This window comes from Rhinolophus hipposideros (assembly GCF_964194185.1).
Source record: "Rhinolophus hipposideros genome assembly, chromosome: 10".
NCBI classification, from domain to species: Eukaryota; Metazoa; Chordata; class Mammalia; order Chiroptera; family Rhinolophidae; genus Rhinolophus; species Rhinolophus hipposideros.
The window spans coordinates 4,169,666-4,196,354 of NC_138056.1; the positions used below are offsets into that span (position 1 = coordinate 4,169,666).

At 45.3% G+C, this 26,689-nt stretch overlaps 1 protein-coding gene across 31 annotated transcripts in view; it reads right to left on the bottom strand.

Moving 5' to 3' along the window:
* Positions 1–26,689, bottom strand: part of PPP6R3 (protein phosphatase 6 regulatory subunit 3) — a 121,311-nt gene that overhangs the window by 65,652 nt on the left and 28,970 nt on the right. For 26 of the 31 annotated variants that reach the window (XR_013994337.1, XR_013994338.1, XM_081064586.1 and 23 more), the window contains 3 exons: positions 24,317–24,467; positions 5,339–5,571; positions 860–1,046 (listed from right to left, as the gene is read on the bottom strand). Coding sequence is in view for 24 of the 31 variants with exons in the window: in XM_081064586.1 (XP_080920712.1) it covers positions 860–1,046; positions 5,339–5,565 (414 nt within the window). In the remaining 7 variants the exon portion in view is untranslated. The remainder of the gene's footprint in view (positions 1–859; positions 1,047–5,338; positions 5,572–24,316; positions 24,468–26,689) is intronic. The other 5 variants (XM_081064579.1, XM_081064582.1, XM_081064581.1 and 2 more) reach the window with 1 other exon arrangement.

Sequence of the window (26,689 nt, forward strand, 5' to 3'; positions counted from 1 at the left end):
GATCCTTTTCACACCAGTAACCACTAGGGCGGCGATTCTCACATTTCCGCATGCACCCATCATCTGGAAGACCTGTACGAGTCCCAGCTTGCTGACCCACCCCCAGCGTCTGATTCTGTAAGTCTGGAGCAAGGCGTAAGGACTTGCATTTGTAACAAATGCTCAGGTGGTGATCATGCTGCCCTCCCATGACACATCCAACAGATACCTGGGAAATGAATGACCCAAACACAGGAAGAGGAGGAGCAGAGGAGGAAGGGGGAAGGGGAAAGGGAGGTACGGCTTTCTGACCAGCAGAGCTACACAGGTATACCTGCTACCCAGGTACATGAAAGTCGATACCCAACTGTCTCAAGCTAAACACTGACGGTTTTTAACGGAATCAAAATGGAAACGATCACCATTTGTATAAATCAATCATCAATTCCATTTATGGGAAAGCATTTTGATCCAGCTTCATCTGTCATCATTAGGGGGAAAGAAAGAAAACAGGCAGCTGTTCCTTTTCCAGTCACTACGGCTCCACTCACGCATTCTACTGCTCGGCGTGCACCGGGAGCCCAACTCCATGAACAGAGAGCAACATGCTCACTCTTCTACTCGGCCCGAGAGGAAACCACAATACACTAAATACAGGCCACGTGAGGCTCGAAGAAAGGAGCGTGTCAAGTCAGACCACATTCATTACTGTGTGAATCTGCGTGAAGCCAGCGAGCATTCAGAATATTTCAGGTTGAACATATATTCTTTTACAGAAGCTGACATCAGGCACAGAGAACACGGAAGCAACAAAGTGACTGGGGATCAACTCCGGGGGATGATCAGCCCTAATACTTACCTTTTGGAAAACAATATTTACCTGTTCTGGTTTTCTGCTGATAAGAATACTTAGCACCTTGCTGAAGAAACTGGCAAGTAGTGGGTTCAAGGGGGAATCGTTTAGGAGGAAGCTATATAATTTCATTAGCAAGGATTCATCTTCTCCCAGTCTATCATTCATCTGGGAGACATCAGAAGTGAGCAACTCACAAGATATATTTGGATACCTAGAAGAACAGGATACTTACATCATCATCTGTATTAACAGTTTAATTACATAAAGTAAAACACAAATCAGAACGGCTTCCTAAAAGTTTGTGAAAAAAATAACAAAATTATCTTCTGGGAATCAGAGAATCATTTCAATCCATTCTTTCCAACCTCTAGATTAGAGTGAACGTTCTGCCGTGTCTAAAATTGTTCCTGAACCAAGCTTTAATAGGCAAATGCTTTCCCCAACAAAACTCGAATACACCTAGGACTCAGGAGCCAGGGGGCCATGTTGTAGGAGGCGAGAGGGGCAGGGAAAGGCCTTGGGTGGCCATCAGCAGCCTATCTGGCATGGAAGGCAGCTCAGCTTCTGGACAACCATGGGGGGCACTGGTTTCCAGGACGCTGTACTGCACACGGCACCGTGTAACTACTCCCACGTTCAGGTTCCCGGACCAGCCACTTCAATTTTCACATGGGTTGCAAATGGTACTAGAAAGTTGTTTTGAGGGCCTGTCAAATGTTCAGTCTATGTGACATCTCAGGAGAACGCACAGTACAATATGCTAAAGGACATCAGCCTGGGTGACGCAGGTGGGAAGTTGTCTACAAATAACTTTCCATACCAGCCTCCAAAAGGGGATCAGCCCACCATCAGATTCACTGCAGTGGGACACAGACCCTTTCTACAGACCCCACAGCACTAGAAATACCTGCACCCCTAAAGCTGGCTTTCCTCTGAGCACCAGAGCTCGCTCTCTCTGCAAAATAAGCAGTAGATCCGTTTTTTCCACTCACTCACTTCTCTTACTACAATTTCTCGTCTGTTTTCAGTAGCAACAATGGAGACTCCAAAGCCCATGCAGACTACATTCTCCCTGACCCACAGTTCACTTCTCCGTTCTTTATTCCTCCCTGTCGAGCAGCCAGGACCCAGAACCATCTAGTCACTCAAAGGGCCAGCTCCAATGCTGAGCAGGACAGGGAGGTGACAGAGCAGCCAGAGGCGGCTACGTGACAAGAGAGAGGTGAAGGCTGTGGTCTAGAACACATAACAAGCAAGGGGCCCCATGTTCTGTTTTGAGGTCCACCACTAGAGAGGCCACTGGCAACAGACAAGAAAGCTGCGGCACCTGAGAGGGTCTGACGCAAGGTCGGAAGACTGAGTAGGAGGCGACTGTCCCCACATGACCCTTTGTAGGGAGGAAAAAACTGAACAGACAACGAAACGGGCAGCTGTGTGGGCATGAAAATCACATTACCAAACAGCCGTCTTCTGGAGGCTTATGGCTCAACCAGATTAGTCGTCCTCACTTTATGGAAAATGTGGGCATATAGATACCGTAACATCAAGTCACCGTCACGCTAGGGGCAGGATTATCCAGTGGTTACAGGTATGGCTTCTGGAGTCACACCATCAAGGCTCAGTACCTATCTCCACCGCTTACAAGCTATGACCTTGGGCAAGTTACTTAACCTCTCTGGGCCTCAGTTTCCAAGTTTGTAATCTGAAGACAAGAGCCCTTACCTCATGTGGGAGGGTAATATATACAAAATACTGAGAAGAAGGCCTGGGCTAAGTGAATGCTGGCTGTTTTTATTCCTCTTTATAAAACTGCTGACATGCTGCTATGGGGATTGGGGGCCACGCTGTGTCAACTGCCCCAGCTTGAAAGCTGCTGGCTAAGAAAAGATTGGTAAAAGGTAGCAGACATCAACCCCAGCTGTGAACCAAACATGTAGGGTGCATTCCTCAAATTTTGATGCGGAAGGTCCAGGAAGTCATGGACATCTTTTTACATTTTTCAAGACTTTTCACCTATTTTCCCATAGGTGACTCCAAGGTATGATCTGGCTAAAGAAGCATGAATATGGGGCACTACACAAAAAGCTCAAGGTTCTGGTTCTGGACAGGCGGGAGCTACTCTCTCGCTCCCGCCCTCTTTAACACTAAACAAGCTTCTAGAACACCCGAAGGTCTCCTCTCCTCCTACCTGACCACACGCTCTCACCTCACTTCCTTCCTTTGCACTGAGGATACAGAGGCAATCAGGAGAGAATCCCGCCGACTGTACCCCGACCTGTATGTGGGCCCCTTCCTCCTCTCCCTATAGGGGAGCTGGCCTTGCTCCCAACACTACCCCCACTTGTCCTCTTAGCCCACCCCCACCAACTCAAGCACTGCACAGCCACTTGAGCTCCCATTCCTAGATACCATCGTCATTTCCTTCTGGGGGGTGTCAGTCTCAGCAGCCCCGAAACACAGACGGTCGTTTCCTCCATCCAGGAAGAACAACGAACACCCACTGCTCTTCTGATTCCACATCTGCCCGTGGCTCCCACTTTCTCCCTCTGCTCCCTTTCTAGGAAACTCCTTGAAAGAGGCATCTGTCTCCAATTCTTCCTCACAGTGCCCATGTGCTCCGTGAGGCAAATCCCAATGGCTACTTGGTGGGTGGGCACAGCCCTGCCCACTGTCCCATCTCTCCTCCACCCTGGTTCTTCTCTCGTCTCAGGCCGCTCCGCAGCCCGTCTGTGGGGACCCTGACCCAAGAAACAGCATTTCAGCTTCTGAATTTATAGTTCTGCTTAAGGGCCTATTATTAAATCTCTGTTGGTTTAAACTTATACTAAATTATTTAAAATCAGAGATATCTGTCATTAAGATTACAAAGGTTACTGTAGTGACCATCCTTGAATACGTTGTACATGATTACTGAATTAAGTAGAACAGTGATGGGTTTCATCCACATGTGTAACTAATATATAGTTCTTAACCTCAGAAAATAAAACACCAGCCTAAATTTCCTAGGTTGACTACCAGCAACCTTTCCCCTGAAAAAGCTTTCCGACCTTCTGAAAGACATCGCTACACTAATCCAGCGGCTCGTATCACCCAGCTGTGTGTACGTTGCACACAAGCCAGAAGCCCAGCAGAGAACTGCTCTGCCCAGCCAAGTTACGCTCCCTTGAAATGGTGCCACCCAGAGGCTGTGTCCAGGGAGGAATACCTGCTCTTGCAACTTCAAACGTAGCACAAAAGGAGGAAAAAAAGAAAAATACCACCGGCGTGGCAATACCACAAAAGCAGTGACGACTTTCTGGCAAAATAAGCACTTTCCATAAGGTGTGCCCACTCTTCCCAGTTAAAGAGGTATTTGCTCCATCCAGCACAGGAGGGACAGACCTCAGGAGGGCACGTCCCCACCACACTGCCTTCTACCAGGGAAGCCCCACGACAGGCAGCCCCGTACATACTGGCTCACTGTGCCGGGAGTTCCAAAGCAGCCAAGTGTCTAGCTTTTGTGGGATGGGCATACGCTAGTATTTCTGCTGCCAAATGTCTTTCCTCTTCTTTGTTAAGACACTGGTCTCTGAGTGGAGGCTGACTCTGAACGCCAGCTGTCAATCTTCATGGCTGGCAGAGAACATGACCTCCTTGAAGATCCAAGCCACCAGCAACTTGAAAGCATTAGTATTATTTCCCTGACAGCAAAATTCTCACCACGAAGAAATGCAAAGATACCTAAAAAGAGTGTACAGACTGGGAGAGGAAGGGCAAGGGAGAACCTACTAAAAACCACAACGCTCCCTATTGCATTAAGTTGATTTAATACATAATCAATAAATTTTTATTCCTGAATTTGTTCTATTTTCGGGGGGAGGGGAGAGCCAAATATTTCAATAGAGTTGGAAACGGAAAAATAACTAACTGAAACCCCAATCCTTTAATCACACATGGAAAGCTCACAGTTTCCGAGGTCTCTTACAAGACACAGTGAGTGTTTCCGAGTGTTACAAGACACAGTGAGAAAGGATCCCGTGCTAGCGTTCTGCGTGTGAGCAGGTGAAACCAGCGACGAGTAGCTACTGGGGTCACCCATGGTGTCACCTGCTTAAATTCAGTGACACCAACATTGACCAAGACCCACACCCTTATTTTGTTAACAAAAGGTCAGAATTTATTAATTTATCAGCAACGCTCTTCATAACCCAAGCTCTGGCTCATTCGCTGTGTGATCTTGGTGGACACATAACCTCCATCTTCCTATTTGCAAAGAGAAAATACTTACTTGGATCGTCTTACTATTTTAAGAAACTTCATCGCTATTTATAAAGCACTTTGCCCTCCCACAAAACCTGAGTGGAATACAGAACGCTCATTTTTACAACCTCGTCGTCTCACTGGACTTGGCTCTGGCATGGGTTCTGTGCTCCACTGGGCCGTGGGGAATCGCTGGACGACAAGAGTGAATTTTTACCCCACTTCACTCAGTCCCCCCCTAAAGAGAAGATTGAATTTTCTTACTTGTATCTGATCTTTTCATCCATGTCTTGAGGTGGTTCTTCTATAATGAATGAGACTAAATCTTCCAGACATTCTGCTTTTAACAGAAACTCTATAAGTTTGCGGTTCTGGGCTTTACATTCCTGTAAAACATCTTCCTCATCCATTAACTCCTTCAGTGTTACATCTTCTCTTTCTAGAAGTGTGTCTATGTGGGATGATGAGTGAAGATCAAATTTCCAGAACATGCTGGTCTAAACAAAATGCAGAGAGTATTTCAAATAAAATTTCAAATTCACATGTTAGTTTTTCAAATTGCAGTTTAGTTTTACAGTCTAAAATGCCATAAATAAAGTTTCATGCTGAACCTATAAAATACTTCCTAAATAAGTAAAATCAAGCAGGAGTTTTCTCCCCAGAAAAGAAATATTTTTATTGGTCACAAAAAATGGACGAGAAAATGCTGAAAGAACGCTACCACTTGGGGTTTTAACCTGCAAAATGAGCCCATCCACACTTTGTTATGAATGCTGGGAAAGGAAGACAGTACACCCTTCCGTAAGGGCGAAGAACAGATTCCTCCACAGAACTCGTACGTTCAGCAGCAATGCCAAGTCCTGAGACCTCGGTGTCTGGCAATCTTCAGAACATGAGAGTTAAATAAACACACCACGGCCAGCAGTACTATCAGCCACTGACAGCACTTTCACAGCCGTAAGCCATAATATGGTAAAGCCCATGTCAATTCTTAATGAAAAACTAAAAAGCTGGAACCTCATTCTTGAGGAATGAGAGACACCCCAGTTCTCCTCAATTGTGAGGAAGAACACCTGACTTACCATGATCACTCCACCACGCCACATACACTGTTCCTGCCTCTGCCTCCTACCCCTCAACCAGGAAAACAACCAAGTTTGTCTTCTTCTAGTTACAGAGTTAAAGACGGTGCTTATTGGTAACGACCGGAAATAGGAAACACAGGGTCCACTGTATGATCTAAGGCTGCCATGACGAAACAATCTCACAGGCGATTCCTGATAAGATGACAAAGTTCTGACTAGGGACAGGACCATTCAAAAGTCACTTACGTCTGTCAAAGGCAGTCACTGCAGAATTCCTGAAGCAGGGGGTAAGACACATACTTATTCCATGTAACCACCGGAGAAGTGGCCCCATTAGCACCAAAAGCATGCCAATATCCACATGTGCTCATTTAAAATCCTGCGCGGAACCAGCCTGGGTAAAAGGAAGGAAACTGCAAAAGGTCGTAACCTATGGACAGATAGCACACATACGTTTTTCAAAGTATGTAGTTTGCTAAATCAACCACAGTAGGAGATCGGGTGGGAATGTTTGATACTTTCATGAACATGTGCTCAAAAGAGTATTCTTTAAACTAGAGATCATGGAGGGCAACATTTATTTATGCTGCTAGTCAAACAGATCAATCCAGCAATAAAGCAGCAGAACAACCCGTACTCCATGGCAGGTCACTCAAGGGTGTGTGAGGGCTTATCTACGTCACTGGACCTCACCAGGAAGTCCACGTATGAGCAGCGTTTAAAATAAAGCACAGTTTAAGGAAACTCAGAAAGAAAAGGACTCCTTCAGGAAACCAGTTTTAGGTAAGAAATATGGTGTTACAGTAGTTGTCTGTTAAAAAAAAAAATCTTGAACTGTTTCGAAAGAGACATAAAGCAACATGCTGTCATCAACGAGCAACAACAGAATCAGGCCGGGCGGGGTGAGAAGCCACGGTGCAAGCTGGCCTGACCCGCGCTGCTGTCACCACGGCGCTCGCCGGGACATAAAGCAGTGACCCATAATATTAGGCCGAGCTGTCTCTTACCTCTTTATGATCAGGCCAATAATTATGTACAGAAGACATCACAGAACATGCTAGAGAAGCAACATCACAACTCCCAGCAGAGCCAGTAACCCCCACTACTTGCCAACAGTGACCTCCCTCCACCAGGACGAGTTGAGGCAGGGCCCATTAGTTCCGTAGCACGTCTGCCAGTGAAGGAAAGAAACGCATATACTTCAAACCCAAGAGCAACCCACTTGCACCCAAGGCAATTACGAAGGAACTAGGAAATAATGGCAAAGATGATATCATACACGTAACAAGCAAGATGTTTGGGGAAAAAGACAGTGGAAATAAATCTGACGCATAAATGCTTTTTTGGTGTTCAGATTTGTGGAAAATGGCAAACAAATAACAAAACACCCGTATTGTGTCATTTTATCCTAGTAAAACTGACAAGGAGAAAAAAAGACAAAAGGCTATCAAAGGTGGGCCGGCCTGGTTGGTGGCTCAGGCGGTTAGAGCTCCATGCTCCTAACTCCAAAGGCTGCCGGTTCGATTCCCACATGGGCCAGTGGGCTCTCAACCACAAGGCTGCAGGTTCAACTCCTTGACTCGGGCAAGGGATGGTGGGCAGCGCCCCCTGCAACTACCAAAGGGCAACTGGACCTGGAGCAGAGCTGCACCCTCCACAACTAAGACTGAAAGGACAACTTGAAGCTGAACGGCGCCCTCCGCAACTAACATTGAAAGGAAAACAACTTGACTTGGATAAAAGTCCTGGAAGTACACACTGTTCCCCAATAAAAAAAATTAAAAAAAAAAAAAAAAGGCTATCAAAGGTAACTCCAAAGGAGGAAAGAAGAAAAGCAGGTTTCCAGCCCTCCAAGAGGAAGGGGAGAAGCGGTCCCTTGCTCCGGGCTGTCAGCAGCAACGGCTCGGCTCGCTTATGTGTTTCTAAAATCACAAATTCTGAAGAGAGTCCACCTTCTTTCCACTCTCTCCCACACTCAATTTAAAGCTTGCGATGACTGAAATGGCTGCACCCAGCACAGCAGCCCACTGACAGGGCCCAAGCCCGGCCGTGGAGACGTGGAGATGCCACGCAGACATGCGCTCACTCACACCGCTCCCTGCTTAAGGACAGACGCAGGCGTGCGGGCTCCAGTTCAGCTGAAGTAGCAACACGACCTTCGAGAACAATCATGTCCGTCCACCTTGCCTTCAAAATTGGTCGTGGAAACTTTGATCCTAGGATGTCTACAGACTGACAAAATAGTTCATTTTACTTAGTTTAAATACGTCAGTAGTCACTGACTGAAAAGCTACCAGGTGTGTTAAAACACCTTCCCACAGCCTGGGCCCCAACAATATCAGGTCAGTATGTGCCACTTTGGTCTATACGCCAAATTTCCTATAATCGAATGGACTCTCCACTTGAAGTCAGAAAACTGGACATAGTTAATAATTTAGCCTGAAACCTTTTTTAAAAATTACGTCTCATTTAAAGAAACGTCTTTTTATTTTTTTTGTAATCCCTTGTATGAAGTATAATGGAAAACACTAAGTAAGAAATCACAAAAAATGTAAATCTGGTATCAAGCCCTAACTATTGGCTAATTATAGACAAGATATACACTCACATCCATCAAAAATAAACTATAACATCTACAAACTACAGATTAAGTTATACTTCTAAATTATGGATCGAGACATAATCATATCTATCCTCAAATAAAATCCAACTTCCAAAATGTTACTATTATGAAGATAACTCACTAAATACTAGATTTATAAAAAGACTGATAATTAGTAGTGATGAAATGGAAGCAGAAATTGGCAAACTGTGGTCCAAAGACTAAATCCAGCTCACAGCCTGCTAGTTAAGGATGATGTTGGTATTTTTAAAGGATTGTTTTAGGAAATGAGGAGAATAATTGACAGGGACCATATGCAGCCCACAAAGCCTAAAATATTTACTTCCTGGTACTTCACAGAAAAAGTTCAGCGTCCCTTGCTCAACAGGAAACAGTTCCCGCGAAGGAACTTTCCCTTTGCTATCTCTGAGCCCAGCCCCAGCGCTCACAGCCTGCCCAGAGGGAGGGATTGTCTACCAGATCCACGCTCCTCTCCGTGGGCACTCACTAGACCACGCTGCCAACTTCTCAGGCAGGCAGCTACGGCCACGTGACCCAGTTTCCCCCAATGTGCTGTGAACCACCCAAACACCTCCCATGCCCTCCCCCGCTGCATGGAGCCAGATGCTGAGGACAAACAAGGCCCTAAGTGAGGGCAGAGCTGAAAAGGGAGGTGCGTCTGCCCCATCACCACAGGGGAGAAGGCTGCCTGCCAACCTGAAGGCTGCCCTAGGCTGTGTCACCGTGTTTCCCCGCAAAGCAGACCTAGCCAGACAAGCAGCTCTAATGCATCTTTGGAGCAAAAATTAATATAAGACCTAGAAGTATATCACATCATACCATATCGTATCATGTTAACCGGTCTTATAGTAAGATAAGACCGGGTCTTACATTAATTTTTGCTCCAAAAGACGCATTGGAGCCGGCTGTCTGGCTAGGTCTTCTTTGCGGGGAAACGGGGCACAGGAGCAGGTGCACACCTGCGGTGTGTGCACAGCAGAGCAGAGGGCCTCCCTGATCACCCAGCTCCTCTAAATCCCTGAGGCTGTGACTTCGCTGTTATTATGCTTATTAAACACAAGAAAATGAATTCTTTAGCAACTATCTTTTAAAATGCCTAACTCCTTTTGCTTTCTACCATCCTGAATTAGAATAGCATTGTCATTCAAGTGAGAACACTTGGAAATACACATTTCCATTTTGAATTTTAATACAAATTTAAAAATAAAACCACAGTAGACACCTAAAGCAAACATTGCGTATTTTATCTTTTAGTCAAACGGGCAAATTGACTAGAAACTGGTAAATTAGTTATCCCTGGCTTGGCCCTGGTTTTCCTTTGTGCCCTTTGAAATAGAAACAAGCAAGGGGTGAACTAATAGTTACAAAGTTCAACTGCCCAGGGGCCTGAGGTAAAACAGAATCCTTTGAAAAATGTACCTACTTTAAGATACTCAAAACCACCCTGAAAGGAGTCAGAACTCCACAAGTTCATTTTCAGTAGACATAAATACACTTTAAAATCCATACCCAGGCTACATATGTATATAGTTGATCAAAATAGATTGCAAATAGGGTTTTCTCCAAAAAGGGGCTGAAGGTCAGATGGGCAGGTCACCAGGGAGTTACCTGTTACTCAAGGTCATAGGGGCCGGCCTCTGCTGTTTTCTACCCTCCCCAAAACTTAAGACACAGGTGAAAATTACCATCTTACTCGTCTATGCGCAAAGCAGGACCAAAGGATCCCTAAACCTATTCATCTCCGATCAACTGCTTTAATGAAAGGTCCTCTGAAATTACCGACATACCACACTCAGGAGCCAAATCTGGGCCCCGGACCTTCACTTCACAGCAGTGAGGCAGTGACACTTGGTTTCTGAAAGGAAAGGTGTGACCCCTTCCCTAGGACACACCAACTGGCAAGGCATCTGCAAGAGGCGTGACGAGGACACCGGTCTGTGCACAGAACCTGCCCAGGCGCTGCTGTGGTCCAGTGTATTCAGTAAGGGTCCCAGTGTGGTTTATGTAAAGCACCTACAACCCCGTGTTTTCACCACAGACACACCACTGCCCCCCAAACCTTGTGAGGACTGACTAGCAAGCATCTGAACAGACCTGGACTCCAATGCCAGGCGGGCCCTGAGGCCTCGGGAAAGCAACCTCCTCTCTACATGTCAGTGTCCTCCCAGGAAACTGGTTGCAAGGAGTCAGTGAGAAACCCCAAGAAAGGAGGAATAACATCCAGGAATTGGGCGAACGGCAGCTCGGGGGCAATGAGCACGTCCCCCACTGGAGCCAGTGAGCTTTGAACCAGTGCTTCCCAGCCTTTCATGGGCACAGGAAACACCGAGGGGTCTCGTTCTGACTCAGTAAAGCAGGGCTCCGGCCCGAGCCTCTCCAGCAAGCTTCCAGACTTCTGCCACTGCCGCCCTGGGCTGAAACCATTGCTGATCTTGTGTGACAAAGTGCAGTAAGTAATTCAAATAATTATACACCCATGAGAAACAGGAAAAGCATGCTTTGCAAACATGTGACTGTTTATTTCAGAAACTCCCTGTGGACAAGTTGATATGAGTGGGTTTTCTTCCGACAGGACAGAAGCAGACATTAACATATGATATCACTTTCCAACAGGGGCCCCAAAAAAACTGACACCACAAACATGCTAACAGATAAACTATTAGAACTCTGAAGAAAAAAAATGCTAATCATCCTACCTACAAATGAAAAGCAACCTGTGGGAATGACAAAAAGAACTTGAATGAATTTAAGATGCAAAATGTGCTATGCATATAAACTCTGAATTCAAACTCTGTTTGAATTGAGCAATTTTCTATCCAAGTGGGATAGCTGTACTCGGCAAAACCCCAAGTCTACATGCTGCTATTGTACCCAGGACTGGCTGGACCCCGAGCAAAAGGTTCGAAGATCCTCCCCCCCCAAAAAAAATTCAAAGATTATAAAGTATTCAAGACAGCAACAGCGAGCTTAAAGCAAACGCTGCTGAGCATGGGGCCCTGACGGCCCGGGCTACACACCCATGAAGCCAGCCCCCCCACACCAGTCCATAACTAGCCCCACGGGGGTCCTCAAGACCCCAAATCCTAAGTGAGTATTTGCTGTCATGCGCAGTCATGCAATAAACTTGCATAAGGTATATCTGGTTTAAATAACTGCAGTTACCTAAACACACAGGATACAAACAACAAAAATAGGAGAAACAGCTGCTCCCACCTAAGATAACACATGGGAAAGAGTTAAAACAACAAAATGTGTCATAAATATTTAATACTGTTTCTTTAAAATGTGCTATGAAGGGGGATATTTGCAGTGCAGTTTTGTTCATGACTTATACAAAGGCATGCAAGCACATGGCCCAAGTTCAAGCTCCCGCACACCTGCAGTTGTCTCCCTGCCACATGCCCCAGGCCCCTCTCACCCCCGCTGGCCAGTGGCTGGCCCCACCCACCATCCAAGGGGGGGCCAGCTAATACAAACATCACCCAAGCCACAACGGAAGCCACATGTAAGTGTAACGTTTCTAGGAGCCACATCAAAAAAGTCAAAGAAACTGGCAAAATTAATTTTAATAGTGTTATTTGATCTAACTTCACATATCCAAACATTATTTCAACATGCAATTCTTTTAGTACTAAGTCTTAAAATCTGGGTGTATTTTATACTTATAATACATCCCAGTTTGGACCAGCCACATTTCAAGTACTGTTTCCCCAAAAATAAGACCTAGCCGGACAATCAGCTCTAATGCTTCTTTTGGAGCAAAAATTAATATAAGACAAGGTAATATAATACCGGGTCTTATATTAATTTTTGCTCCAAAAGAGGCTTTGGAGCTGATTGTCCAGCAAGGTCTCATTTTCAGGGAAACACGGTACTCAAGTCACATCTGTAACGTGCTTCTAACAAAGTGACTGACAAGCAGCATTTAAGAGTGTAATTTCAGGGAATATAAGTGACACCCAGGCTGCAATAAAAGTAGTGATGTTTTTCATAACACTTCTAATAAAGATGTTTCTAACCAATCTATATTCAACATGTGTTCAGACAGCGTTAGTTCAGGGAATGAAGTAAAACCCACCGTGCAACAGCACTTGTAAGAAACATGTCTAACGAGGTTTTAAAAAAGTCACATTCGGATGCTGTACTGGACAAAACAGGTCTAATTATATAATTATTACAATTATGACTCAGTTTCTCTCCCGATACTAAAATAGCCCCCCATCTCCTTTGACAGCCAACGTCAACAGTTAACCACCTTTTCCACACAACAGCCAATTTTCCTTTCTTCTAAAATATAAACGTATATGCAAAATCGTATTATTTATATATATATGGCAATTGAACATTCTTCAACTCAAAAAAGCAGGTCACAAGAAAACAAGAACCGTTTTTTAGCCTCTAAACCAAGGGTGTCCAAACTGCAGCCCGCGGGCCAAATGCAGCTCACAATCCCTTTTTTATTGGCCCGCAGCAAATTCCAAAAATATGTTTAGTTTACTTAAACCAGGTGAGGCAATATGTACTTCACCTCGAGTGAGTGGCCAGCTGTTTGTGTATTTTACTGCATATGGCCCTTGGTAAAAAACGTTGAAAAAAGTTTGGACACCCTGCTCTAAACCTAGGAATATTTGTCGGAATAAAAAGAAGTTTTCAAATTCTTTGTCTTGAAATAATGAAGAGGGCTAGATCTTAAATCAGGCAGGCCACAAGTGGCTTGTTACTGATTTAGATATACCTACTCACATTTTAAAATAGGCGTATTTATTTCATTTTATAAGCTAATTCAAAAATACATAAAGAAGAAAAAAATGCCTACGTGACTCAAATACATTGGGAAACAATGTTGTTTGTTTAATGTATTAAAAACAAAGAAAACCCTAGACTCCCTACTCGTCTTGGAGAAAACTGAAAACAGAGCCTTCATGGCCTCCATTCAGATTCAAAACTTGCTTATTCCCCCAGCAGCAGGCACAGGAGACCTGGGAACAGGGTGAGCTGAACAGGTGAGCGGCTGGAAGGCCATTCTTCCTGGCTCACCTGCTCCTGCCAGAGGCCTATACCTGGAGTCGCAGGCCCCCGCCCTGGGCTTAGATTCAGGTATGTGGGAAACCCAGTGGGCAAGACCCAAGTGGGGAATTTTGTTGGGCTCCTTACGGCAGTAAGGAGGGGGCAGAGAGGAAAGTAACTATAAATAGGAGAATGCAGAGTCACTCTGAAGGGAGGTCACCGGTCAGTGGTGTAAGTTAACGACAAGCTCCTCCTCCTCACAGCAAAGCCCAAGGCCAAGGCGAACATTCTCATTTTCGCATGAAGAGGTAGGAAGATGGGACCCAGGAAGGAGTCAGAGCCGGCCCTGAAGGCAGCTCTCGGTGTACTAAGGAAAAGGACCGCAAAGGATGGCAAAGTCCGCCCAGAAGCTGCTTGTCCTCTCAGAAAAGGCATCCATTCTGAACCGTCGTCCCAGGACTAAGTAAATCAATTGTGAGTGCCCACTGGAGGGAACGGAATTCCTTAAAGAAAAGGGCGATACATGCGCAGAGCCAGTTCCATGGGGTTTGCTCTGCAACTGCTTCTTTCAAAGCACGTGTTAAAAGCAATTTAACATGTTTCTACCATCCAGATATTGTAGAATCTTTCTCCGTTTGACTCTGCTGTTTCTTTGCTATTTCAGCTTTGATAGTAGTAAATAAAGGACTGAAATCCATTTACTACGCGGTGTACTAAGCAACAGATACTTGTAAAGCCTAACAGGCACTGTACTGAGGAATACAGGAGTGACATGAGAAATGGTCCCTGCCCCTTGAAGAAGACAATAAAACTCAGAAGAGAGAAAATACAGAGAATAAAAGCGATAAACTCCAAGCCTGTTCTGCAGAAAGGGAGCGCAACAGAAGGGAGCCTGGCCAGAGTCTTCATTATACCTGTGGCCTACGCCAGGCCTCCAAAGGGGGGTAGTTTATCAGGTGACGCAGAAGCAGACAGGATTCCAGGCCAGGAGAAATCGGCCTGCAAACAGGAGGGCAGGCGGGAAGACCCAGAAGCTTCAGGCCAGTTCTCAGCAGGGAGGATGTCCTGATGACAAGAAGAAAGAGCCTTTCAGGAGGTACTGGGAATAGGTTAGGGACACAAGGCCACGTGTGAATGCACAGCAGAGCAGTGGGCTGGCTGCAGAAACGAAGAGGGGACCAGTGAGTCTAACTGAGATAAATGCACATTAAAAATATCTATAGTAGAGTAAGCAACAGATTTCAATAACACACAGAAACACATCAGCATAGAAGTAGAGGAAAAGTGACACAGCCATGACATTTACGCTGCAGCAAGTATACTTTCCACAGAGCTTCTGCTCCTACAGATGCCAAGAGAGGGAAGGGGACTCACCTGTTCTGGGCAGGGCCAAGTATGCGAAGGGCGAAGTGCTGAAGCTAGACCACTACGGTGGGACACGCAGGGACCACACAGCACATTCAGACATGAGCAGTGAAGGAGGTGAGAAGAGGCAGATGAGCGACAAGGTCAGATCTACAGCTCAAACACAGAACCACCAGCAACATGAAAGACAGACTGGAGAGGGACGAGCCCAGAAGAATCCAGAGCCCTTTGCAAGGACTCACAGAACATGGCAAGGCCCTGAGACAACCTCTACTTCCAAAACCAGTGCGTCCCTTCAGAGATTTCCCACTAAATTACCATTCCTCCTCCAATTTCAACCACAATTCTGCCTCGTCCAAGCCTAATCCTTCCTTTCTGGTTGTGCTTTGCTATCGGACAATACAAACTGGTGCTTGCCTTTGGTATTCTGAGCGGCCTGGGAAATCCATGACCCTCAGAAAGCGAATGCCTACCCCACACCGGGGACAACTCCACATACACCACACGGTGAGGGGTACGATCTTATCACCCATGTCACCTTTATATTTAAAAAGCCAACTGCCAATCAAAGAAAAGCCAGCCTTACTATGGTCACCTCGTCCACGTTAGAACAAGTAATGTGTTCCTCCCCAAATTCTCGTTATGAAAACTCAAATGTACGTGAATTTCTGTGCATAAATTCCATATGCAAAGCATGACTTATTTTTTTAAAAAGTTTTGGGGTTTTTTGTTGTTGTTTGTTTTTTGTTTTTAAGTGAGACTGGGGGGGTTGGTGAAAAAAGACAAATAATGAGGATGACACGATGGTAATCCAGATTTGCCAGGAACCTTTCAGAGGTCAAAGGAATAAAGACAAGGGAAACCCAGCTGGATCTATACATCCTGTGTGTGTGTGTGTGTGTGTGTGTGTGTGTGTGTGTGTGTGTACACACGCATGCATGCACTCAAATACACACATGATGGAGGGGAGGGTGTAGGTAAGAAAGTATAATAAATGTCAAAGTCAAATCAGAAAATTCTTATGGGCTGTGGATAGTTTTCCATCTCAAGCATTCAGGATTTTCTGACTATCTGAAACCAGGTAGGACCATCAACAAATGTGAAAGAAGTAACATGTAACTGGGGAGCAAGAGGAAATATGACGTGATTAGTACAGCCTCTATCTGCAATAAAACAAAGGCATTTTTAAGTCTCTAAAACTGTAGGGAGGAAGGGGGATCCCGAGCAAGGGAGGGACGGTATGACAACTGCTCAGCTAGGAAGGGAATTCTGCTCTAGCATGGAGTGAGGCGAACACTTGGAAAATCCAATTCAACTAAGTTTTAACTAAGTAAAAGCAGGTTATCAGCAGTTTGTGAGTCACCCAATTTGAATCAAGGGACAGTGGCCACTTGATTATTCATATGTCCGTTACAGACAGGGTGCCCCAAGAAAACAGCCTTTCTAAATCAGGTACAAATTCTAGAGCATACTGAGATACTTTTGGAAAAAAGTCCCAAAGAAACAGGCTTCAGGTTAAGAATGAGCTAACCGTCCTCGTTAATCTCTAACCAATTCAGTAAAAGAACACAGAATAGACAAATTGGTCAAAAAAGCTCACCCAGCAAACTTGCATGAGACCATGCACGACCATAAAGCATTCAGGGCTCTCTCCACGGATCTTAGACCCACAGTGATGAACGGTACGCGTCTAGAAAGCACTGTCCTTAATGAATGTTCTACCGGGGTGCACCCTCGTGCACAAGAAAAGGAAAAGCAGATTCAGGGACTCAACAGTTGGCTCAGGAATACAAGTTCAGTGCAGAACGTGAGAATAGTTGTGACAGTCTTGATAGCTCCTTGTGACAAGCAACCTTCAAGCTCTTCTCGCGATTCCACAAAAACATTACCTGTCTTGACACTGGAACTTCCTATTGAAAGTAGAAACATGGTGGGCGGCCGGATGGCTCAGGTGGTAAGAGCGCGAGCTCTGAACAACAATTCCCACATGGGATGGTGGGCTGCGCCCCCTGCAACTAAGATTGAACACGGCGACTGGACTTGGGGCTGAGCTGTGCCCTCCACAACTAGATTGAAGGTCAACACCTTGGAGCTGATGGGACCTGGAAAAACACACTGTCTCCCAATATTCCCCAATAAAATTTATTTAAAAAAAAATAAAAGGAGAAACATGGTTGATAGCAGCTCCCACCTACGAAGTGCCTATCACAGAGCAGGCTCTGGACTTGATGCGTTAGATACAGCATCCCTACCGCACAACAACCCTTCATTCTGCAGATGGAAACACTAAGATGCTGAGAGGTCAGATGACCTATCAAAGACCAGAGCTGGTCCCCATGCTGGCCAGAAGCGGAACTCGAACCCAGGTCTGCCAAGCTCCAGCCTGTGCTCTTTCCAGTGTAGCGCTGCCACACAGCCCGTGTGGGGACAGCTGGTGAGCAGCAGTAACGGCGAGTCCCAGCCCGCGCCCGGCCAGCGGGGTGTGTGCTGCGGCCTGCAGGAGGCCAGCCTGTAATCTACTGGTTTTCAGGACACTCACGAATGGGAACCGTGTGTCTTCCCGTACAGGGCAAAGAATCACTTCACAGACAAGCTGGCTGGGTGGTGACAGCTCCTACGGCCAGCGGCTGTAGCAGTGTTGATTCAGCAGGATGCTGCAGGCTTATCCAAATGCACAGACAACATGAGAGAATCAGCTTCCAAAACACGTGATGAAACTAAGAGAAATTTACTTACCACGGCTAAAGTCCTTTGTGGATAAAAACTACAAAACACACTTGGGGCGGAACACCAGGCAGGTGTAAGAAAACTGTTCAAGTGAAGAAAGAAACAAGTCCTGAGATTTCAGCTGATGACAAGCTCAATGCCAAGTCATGTTACGATGTGACTAAGCAGAGCAGTGACAGGGTGTGGTCAGTGATGAGTGGCGCCGGGGCCCATGGGAAGCCCTCATCCTGCAGCCTGCCCTGGGTAGACCATGCTATGCCGGGCAATACCATGGCACCCTAGGAGATGAGCAGGGTGGCCAAAGGACGCCCGGCGTGTTCATGGGTGATAAGCACTCGGCTCTTTCACACCATCGTGTAGAGCTACACGAGACAGCCCGTGAGTTAAAGCAGGCTGCTTGTGGGCAGAAGCCAGAACTTGCTAACAGCGAGGGCCTGAGGGGCGCTGCTAAAGCCTGGGGGAGCCTCCGGGAGGGCGACGGAAGGCAGAGGAGTTTCCGATCCGGAGAGGAAGGCCACACTAAGTGATCACCGTGGAGTCTGACAAATCTCTTCTCAGAGCCCGTCTGATCGGCAAGGCCTGCCTACATCGGGCCTGACAGGGAGCCTCGGCGAGAAAAGAGAAAGGTGGACGCAACCTTCCAGACGCTCAGTGGGCTGAACCCCAGAGTTCTCCACTCCTCTGGGAACTCTCTAACAATAATAAAGGACAAAGAAAAGGCAACAACAGCCAAGGAGAATGCCAACAAATTTATGGAAAGCCAGACAATGGAGAAATAATTCAGGAAGTCTAGCATCCAAGTAATAGAAGTTTTAGAAGAACACACTAGAATCCACAACCAAGCCCTCTCATGAAAACAAACAAAAGTAATTCTCAGAGCGTAAAGAATGTGACTCTGCCCTCAGGACCTGCACATGCCATCACAGTCTATGGTGAAACAGATCCTCTAAGGTGGTGTGAAATTCCACGGCACCAGAGATAAAGAGGATCTATACTTTTCTAGCCGGAAAAAGACTTGTAAAAGGAATGGAAATCTGACCGATCTCAGCTTCCTCAATAGCAATTTTGGCAAAAAAAAGTTTTCAGACATGAAAGGTCTGAAATATTTATTCACTTTTTCAGAACGCTACTGGAGAATGCGCTTCATCAAAGCTCGGCAACAAGCCCTGAGGGAAGGACATGGCATACACGAAACCAGGGACACAGCACACAACGATGAGTGCCAGCAGAAAGGTGAGGGGGACACCTGCAGCTCCCGGGAAAGTCAAGAGGAACCGGCCCAGAGTCAGGCACAAGGCCGAGGGATCTGGACAGGATGTGACAAGGAGGCGATGTGCCAGACATGTGACCACACTGAGAACTGTGCAAATTAAGCCAGAGAGTTAGGGGATAATAAACCAAAATATAAATCCAATTAATATTCATTTCTAACCAAAGTTGTGCTTTAATTATGTTGGAAGATGGGGGAGGGAGGAGCTTTTAGTTGTGCTAAAAGCTAAACCTTCACCTTCATAGTTAAACGTCAGACAGATCAGAAATCGCTACCTACAGGGGTACATTTTACTTAGAAATGTGGAAGGACGTAAATACGAGAAAACTGCTCAGAGGGGAAGGTAGCAGCCCCCAGCGGGTAGTTGAGGGATGAGGAAGAGACAGGATGGGCGAAAAGGAACAGACGACTGTTATTTTTTGTTCTAAACCTTGTGATACTGTTTGACTTTTTAAACCATATACCTATGTATAACAAAATAAGAAATTATGAAAAGAAAATATAACAGCACTTAGGACAATCCCTGGTACTTAGTATGGGCTCCACTAATGTAAGCTCAATCTGAAATCAAGATATTGCGAAAGATTCACTAACTTGTCAACTCATATACAAAAATAAGACTGCATACACTTAAGATTCCGTGTACAAAACAAACAAAAAACAAGCAAACAAAGAAACAAAAATCCAACCAACCAAACCAACCAACAACAACAAAAACCACTCTGGTACCTGTTCGTGGTCAGGTCCCTTTTCACCCCATTCTTTCTTCCATCAGCATGTAAATCAATTCCAGAAACTGGGACCCCGGGGGGGGGGGGGGGGGGGTACAGTACTGAGATTGCCAGGTCTGATCTGCCCCTTATTTTTAAGGGGCATTCTGAGCTGTGTGTGTGTGTGTGTGTGTGTGTGTGTGTGTGTGTGTGTGTTTGGCAGGGTAACAAAAGAATATTCTATGACTTGTACAAATTCTATAAAATTCAAATTTGAGTGTCCACAAGCTTACAGCCACACCACTCATTTATGCCCTGTCTCTGGCTGTTTTCATGAGACCAGGGCAGAGCTCAGGAGCTGCGACAGACACCACGTGTGGTGCTCCCGTCACTCTGCACCGCAGCTCGGCCAGGCGCTCTACAAACCGCAGCGACACAGGTGTAACCCAGCGGTGTCCAGAGGGCCACGTGTTGTACTGCAACATCTGGCTTCATTTTATCATCACTCTGCAGTCCCAATGTGTCAAAAGCGGAGAAGGAAAACTGGACTTCACATGTGTGCTTTTATGGCCCAGTGGCACGTCGACTGTTCCGCTGTGGAATGTGATGGCAGAGCAGTGGTTATCATGCCATCATACACACCGGTGCTCACAGAATAAATACACTCTGTGTCAGCATGACTGGACTAAACAGTCCAACCGCAGTAGCCCCAACTCACAGGAAAGCAACAGTCAGAAAACTTACAGAATTTAAAATGGAGTATCTGATAAAGCAGAATTTCTTCACACACAAAAAATATGAAAATGAAGGTTCAAAGTTGGTTTCTGAATGGCTTACTAGCCAAGCAACGAAGCCCATGGTTTCCTTTGATTCTTGGTGAGTTCACAGGTCTGACTGACACACCTCAGCTGTCATTTACATGGGAGTTTGAAGAGATGAAGAATTAGCCTCTATGAACAGTCCACCTGAAACAACTACAGGCAGCATGTTTCCAGAGAAGCTGAGAAAAGATGAAATCACTACTACATGCTGTAGAATCTGTATAATGTGCCACAACTGACGGTGGTTAAATTGTGTGTAGAGCAGAACCGGCTCATTGGACAAATTTCCAAAATGTTAAGTGTTTAAAGCTTATGGTTATGCTTTCTACTTTCATCATCAGGCACTTTGGGAGAATTTAAAAATTCCTCATATGTTACTGAACTGGTAATGTCAACACGAATTTGACATTACTGAACTAATTTACTCCCCTCTACTTAACCATCATTAGTTCCTGACTTGTCCTATCACACAACAGCTTAAATGGCTTATCAAGGGTTAAGATTTTTTGCAACTTTTTGAGCTCAGGGCCAAGGATGACATTTTTCTGAATGAGAACAGTCCTTATCCACTACTACTGAACAATGGATGGCTCTGGAAATTTGCTTTTGCTCAAATCTTTATGTTTCTTAATGAATGCAACCTAAAATCACAAGGCTAATACAACCTAAAATTCCAGCACTAACCTGCAAAACTTAGAATGGGGTATATTTCAACACTAACTTTGTTTGGATCATACATTCAGGCTGTTTCATTCACTTTCCATGCTGTCACAAGTTAAAATGAGAAGATCTTCATTCCCATACAAATTTGCAGTGGATACATTTTCTGAACTCAAACCACAGTTAAAACACCATTTTCAGACCTGAATGCAAGTGCGAAGGAAATTTCTCTATTTCAGAATCCATTTAGTTATGCAAGTGAGGAGCTTTCACTGGAAATTAATCTACGTGCTAAAAGGCAAATGGCAAGAGAAAAAATTAACAGATTTCTATCAATGACCCCCAAGTGGTGAATATACTCAACTAACCTCATATGCTTCCGGGACACTATCAGAATGTGACGGCACCTACCTGTGTACAGAGACATTTTTAAAGATGAAAAATCTGTAAAACCTCATTACTGATCCGCATTAATACATTAGGTGACTATCTGCAATAGATTTGGAGGGGAGCTCTAACTTTGAACATCACTCAGGTGAAATGCTACCCCCTAGAAAAGAACTCCATTCTTCTCATCAGATCTGTATTACAGAAAATGAAACGCAATTATTTCTACATTTTGAATTTCATCAGTAAACTCTGTAAAAATGTGTCTTCTCTCTTGTTATATCGTACCTTCATAATAGTCTCTTGGTCCACAAAACCTAAAATACTTACTACCTGGGCCTTTGCAACAAAGTTCAGTTAGACAACTCCTGGTCTAAAGGACCCTCTGCCTCCATGCTGCCCTCTTCTCAGTCATCTAGATTGATTCTAGGACTCCTGGAGACTTCTGGGTAGCTAACTTCTTAAGAGAAGAGTTCACCAGTCTAGTGTGAAACAACTTGCTGATGAACAGAGGGGAGAGAAAAAAATGAAAGGGAGGAATACAGCCAAACATAAGGATTTGTTCTATAAGCTACCAAAGCTAAGAGTCTCTGTCAGCAAAGCGACACAAAAGAAACAAAAAAGAAAAGGGAAAAGGGGAGACAAAGTCTTAAAAATGCTTAAAAAGTACTAAAGACATAAAACAGAAGTCAAAACTCCTTGCTCACTGGGAACTTAAAATCTACTTAAAGAGAAGAAATAACCCTAAAATAATTTCATGAGGTACTCGAAGAGTATACAAAGGAGTGACTACAAAGGAAGTGGACTGTACAGAAAGGGTTGGCAAAAAAAGTGAGAGCTGAGCCCTGGAAGCCATGAAATCAAATACACAGAACAATAATGAAATCATATGATGGGGGTGGGCAAAATGGGGTGGGGGGGGTCAGAAGGTATAAACTTATAGTTACAAAATAAGTTAAGTCATGGAATGGAATGTACAGCATGGTCACTACAGTTTATAATACTGTGTTGTCTTATAAGAATAGATCTTAAAAGTGCTCTCACAAGAAAAAAAATGTGTAACTATGTGTGCGTATAGATGGTTAACTAGACTTCCTGTGGCGATACAAATAGATACACTTCCTTCAAAATAGATACAAATATAGAATCATTATGTTGGACACCTGAAACTAATGTTATGTCAATTATATCTCGACTTTTAAAAAGCTAGTATGTATAGTATTACAGAAAAAGTTCTAAAAATTGTTTTTCAAAATCCAGTGTCACAACAGACAAATGGACAAATGTTATATTTTACAGATATACAATTATCCAAGGAACATCAAAAAACGTGCTCAACCTCTAAAATAATCAAGTGATTTGAAGTTAAAGGTCTCTGCGGGGTCCGAAACTAGTGCCCTTCTTTCTACCACCCCCAGCTCCGAACCAACTGCTGACCAAGGCAAACAGATCATGTGCACTGCCAACTATCTTCTTCATTATAAATAACCTAACGGTCAGATCACAGTCTGTAACTACCATGCCAACTTCTTAAATCTGAGTTCTCCACTCAGTCTGGCAAGTGGGAAACTGAAGAGGCCTCGCCCACAGGGTAAGAACATATCCCTGGGTGGAGAAAGAGAAGGGCTGGGCCCCAGGACCAAAACAAACCAAACCAAACCATGAAACAAGGTGCCCCGAGGTGAATGAACACTCAGAGGGAATTTTCCCCACCGGGGATTTATGCAGAATAACAAGGAGGTCAAACTGGAGAAGTCAGAAGAACCTGAGTTTCAGGGCAAGGGCTGGAGCTCCCCCGTAAGCACAGGGGTGGCCTGAGGGTGGAGGAGTCATCCTGAGGGGCGGCAAGGGCACGTGCAAAGTGGTATTTCTGCCCAGGAAACATGGCCCAGGGATGAGAAGTGAGATCTGTCACAGTAGAACAACCCTAGTGTCTCACAGATGGATTGTGAAAGGCAGGTCATTAAACAGTTTATACCCACTTTCCCCTTGAGATACAATGGAGCAAATGAAAATGAATTAAGAACATGTGCACGTCCCCAAAAGGCCCTACTGGGCCACTTCCTATTATGTGCCAACTGAGCCAAAAGTCAAACATCCAAAGACAACCCTCTGGTCTTTAAGAAACTTTCAGTAAAGAGTTCCAAAGTGATAACAATCGGGACTCAAAAAAAGTCCGGTGTCTGGCTAGAAGCCAGATGGCCTTTGTCTTATAAAACAAAACCCCTCCCGCCCCTCCCTTTCTCCTTTTCTCCCCTCCCCCCCCCTGTCACACACACACACAGCCAGGTGGCCTAGAAGCACTATGCATGTTACTCCAGTTTCCTAGCCCTGGCTGGTCCTTGGGGCCCAGCTCACTGCCCCCGCCCCACCCCCCCTCACGAAACTGGAAATCACATGGGTGCTGCAGATTGTAAGACACAGCAGAGCAATTACCTTCCTAAAAATCCACTGGCCACAGAACCATACTGTACCTGCTCGGAGATGGCCCAGCCCTGGTCCACCCGACTCCAGGGTCTCGTGACACGACACCGCTTGCCTTCATGTAACTCACGGAAGCAAACTCCTGTACTCTTAATAGTCTTACCTTTCAAACCAAGTTTAAAAACTAAAAGAAATGTTTTCTTCTCGGTGGCTCCTTGCCCATTACAGATTATCCTGGCAACGGCTGTCTCCAATTTACTGCATCAGCAGATTAGCAGGGCAAAAGCGGGACTGGACATGAAACAGCAGCTCTCCTATAAAGAAGAAAAGAGCACATCATCACAACATGTTCTCTTCTGGGCTGATGACAGTTGCCACTAAGGATACTGGTTCAGGGTCTTGATTCCCACAGAGCTACACTTCAGAGGGCTGAAAAGTTCTAGTTAATTGAACTTTTTTCTATGTCAAACAGGAGAAGAGGCACTGTCACCCACCTAGTTCAGCCTTAATCCTATACTACTCAATAACCCAGAAGCAAGAGGCACCACACCAGCATTATCAGTGAGCAAATTAGAAAGAAATACATGTTATCTTTGTATTATGAAAACATCAGTGATGTTCTTACCCAACACAGGGTTGGCTGCAACGGCATCATACTTTAAAATACGAAAACAAATTTTAAGTGTCTCCCTCTAAATGCCCCCAAGTAGCCCCATGTCCTACTGTTAAAGAATCCTAACTTTTCTAGGAACTGTGGGAGCAGAACACTAGTCACTGAAGTACTAGCTGCCTTAATGTCAATTAACCAACACTACACAGGGACGAACTGTCAACTATCCTCAAGGCACTTCATTTACTTACTACTGCAGAAAAAGACCCAAACTATGGATAGTTCACTAATGAGAAATCCCCTAAGAATGCAGTCTACAAGACATCTTTAAAAAAAAGCCTCACAGATAATGCCTCTCTTCCATAGAAATCATACCAAGTTACCATCTCAACATTTTCCCCCGAATAAAACAGAAACAATGCTAACTGCTTCTTAAGACAAACAAAACCAGTAGCAAACCTGGGTTAACACAAAAAGAATATTTAATTCTAAGTCAAATGCGTTTTGAATATACGCTTGAAAAAGTACAATTGATCATCTAACTTTTTTGCTTTAAATCACAACAGAGCTGTCACCATAAACTGCTACAGTCCTTATACACAAAAAGCTTAACGTGTTCATATAAAAAGTGCACACTAAGTGTCACAGGTAATTCTAGTTCCATCACCACCATCCTCTGTTAGGAGTTCCAGATTCCTTTAAGAATCAAATGAAGTTAAGTACTTCATAAAATGCGCACACACACACACACACACACACACACACACACACACACACACTTTGGCGTTTAAATTCCAGTGGTTGCAGGACCCCCGAAGCTGACCTGCAATCACTTCCCCCACTGGCAGGCCAGTGGAGCACAGACTCCCAGCAGAGCTGTACCGAGCTGCCTGGCCCACCGCGCCGCTCGCTCCCACCAGGGAGGCCAGAAGACAGAGCAGCCACCACGCAGGCTGGTCCCGGCCTCAGGAATCCAGGTGCTAACTAAGCTGTCTCCAGGATGCGGAGACACGACCCGCTTCCTGGAATCCAGGCTTTGGCTAACTGTTCCCTGTCTTGTCACTTAAGACGACTCGCTGGCGAGACTGGGGCTACGTTACTGACGGTAAGAAATGTGGTTATTCGGAAGTGTGAGACTATGAGAATCGAGACCCAAAGACGGAACACAGCATGGAACGGTGGGGTCGTGCAGTACTGGGTCTCCTGGACAGTGTATGCCGCACACACACTGAAACGTCTCTAGACTACAGCAAAAAACAAAAAACAAAAAACAAAACAACAGAAAACCTGTTTTGGTTGTTTTTTAAAGGCACAACCCACAAGGACCAGGAGAAGACAACAAAATTAAAGGGGTGCTGGAAGGAAGCAGAGGAATCTTGGTTGAAAGTTATTCAATGAACACGCAGATCCCTAAATCTGCTTGCCCTCTCCTGCCCTCCCAACCCTAGCAGATGACGGGGAAGCCCAAAAGGGAAGCCCGAAAGTCTCTGAGCTGGGCGATCCCAGAGCAGCGGGGACGAGCCTGCCACACTGCAAACACAGGGCTGTGTGAACTGCAGCACGAATGCTGCCACACAGCCCCGGCCCGAGCCAGCTCCTCCTACCCATAGAGCTCCCGAGCTCCCAGGCTGACGACTGAAAGGTATCTTCTGAATGATCCGACCTCAAGGGAAAAAGACCTGAAAATGTAGACACTGGGGGGCGTCCCAACCAAAGGAGCTCAACTCGTCACTGCTGGGAAGTCCACGGCACTGAGCCCCACCTATGACAGAGCCTCCAACCAACCACTCCAATTTTTCTAAAAAAATAAAAAGGCCTTTTCATTGTAAACTTGCAGAACAGTTCAATGGCAGCACAAGAAAACTCCACCAGAGCCTTCACGTGGATTCACATCCATCACTGTGTCACTGTTGCTTTACCCCCCCC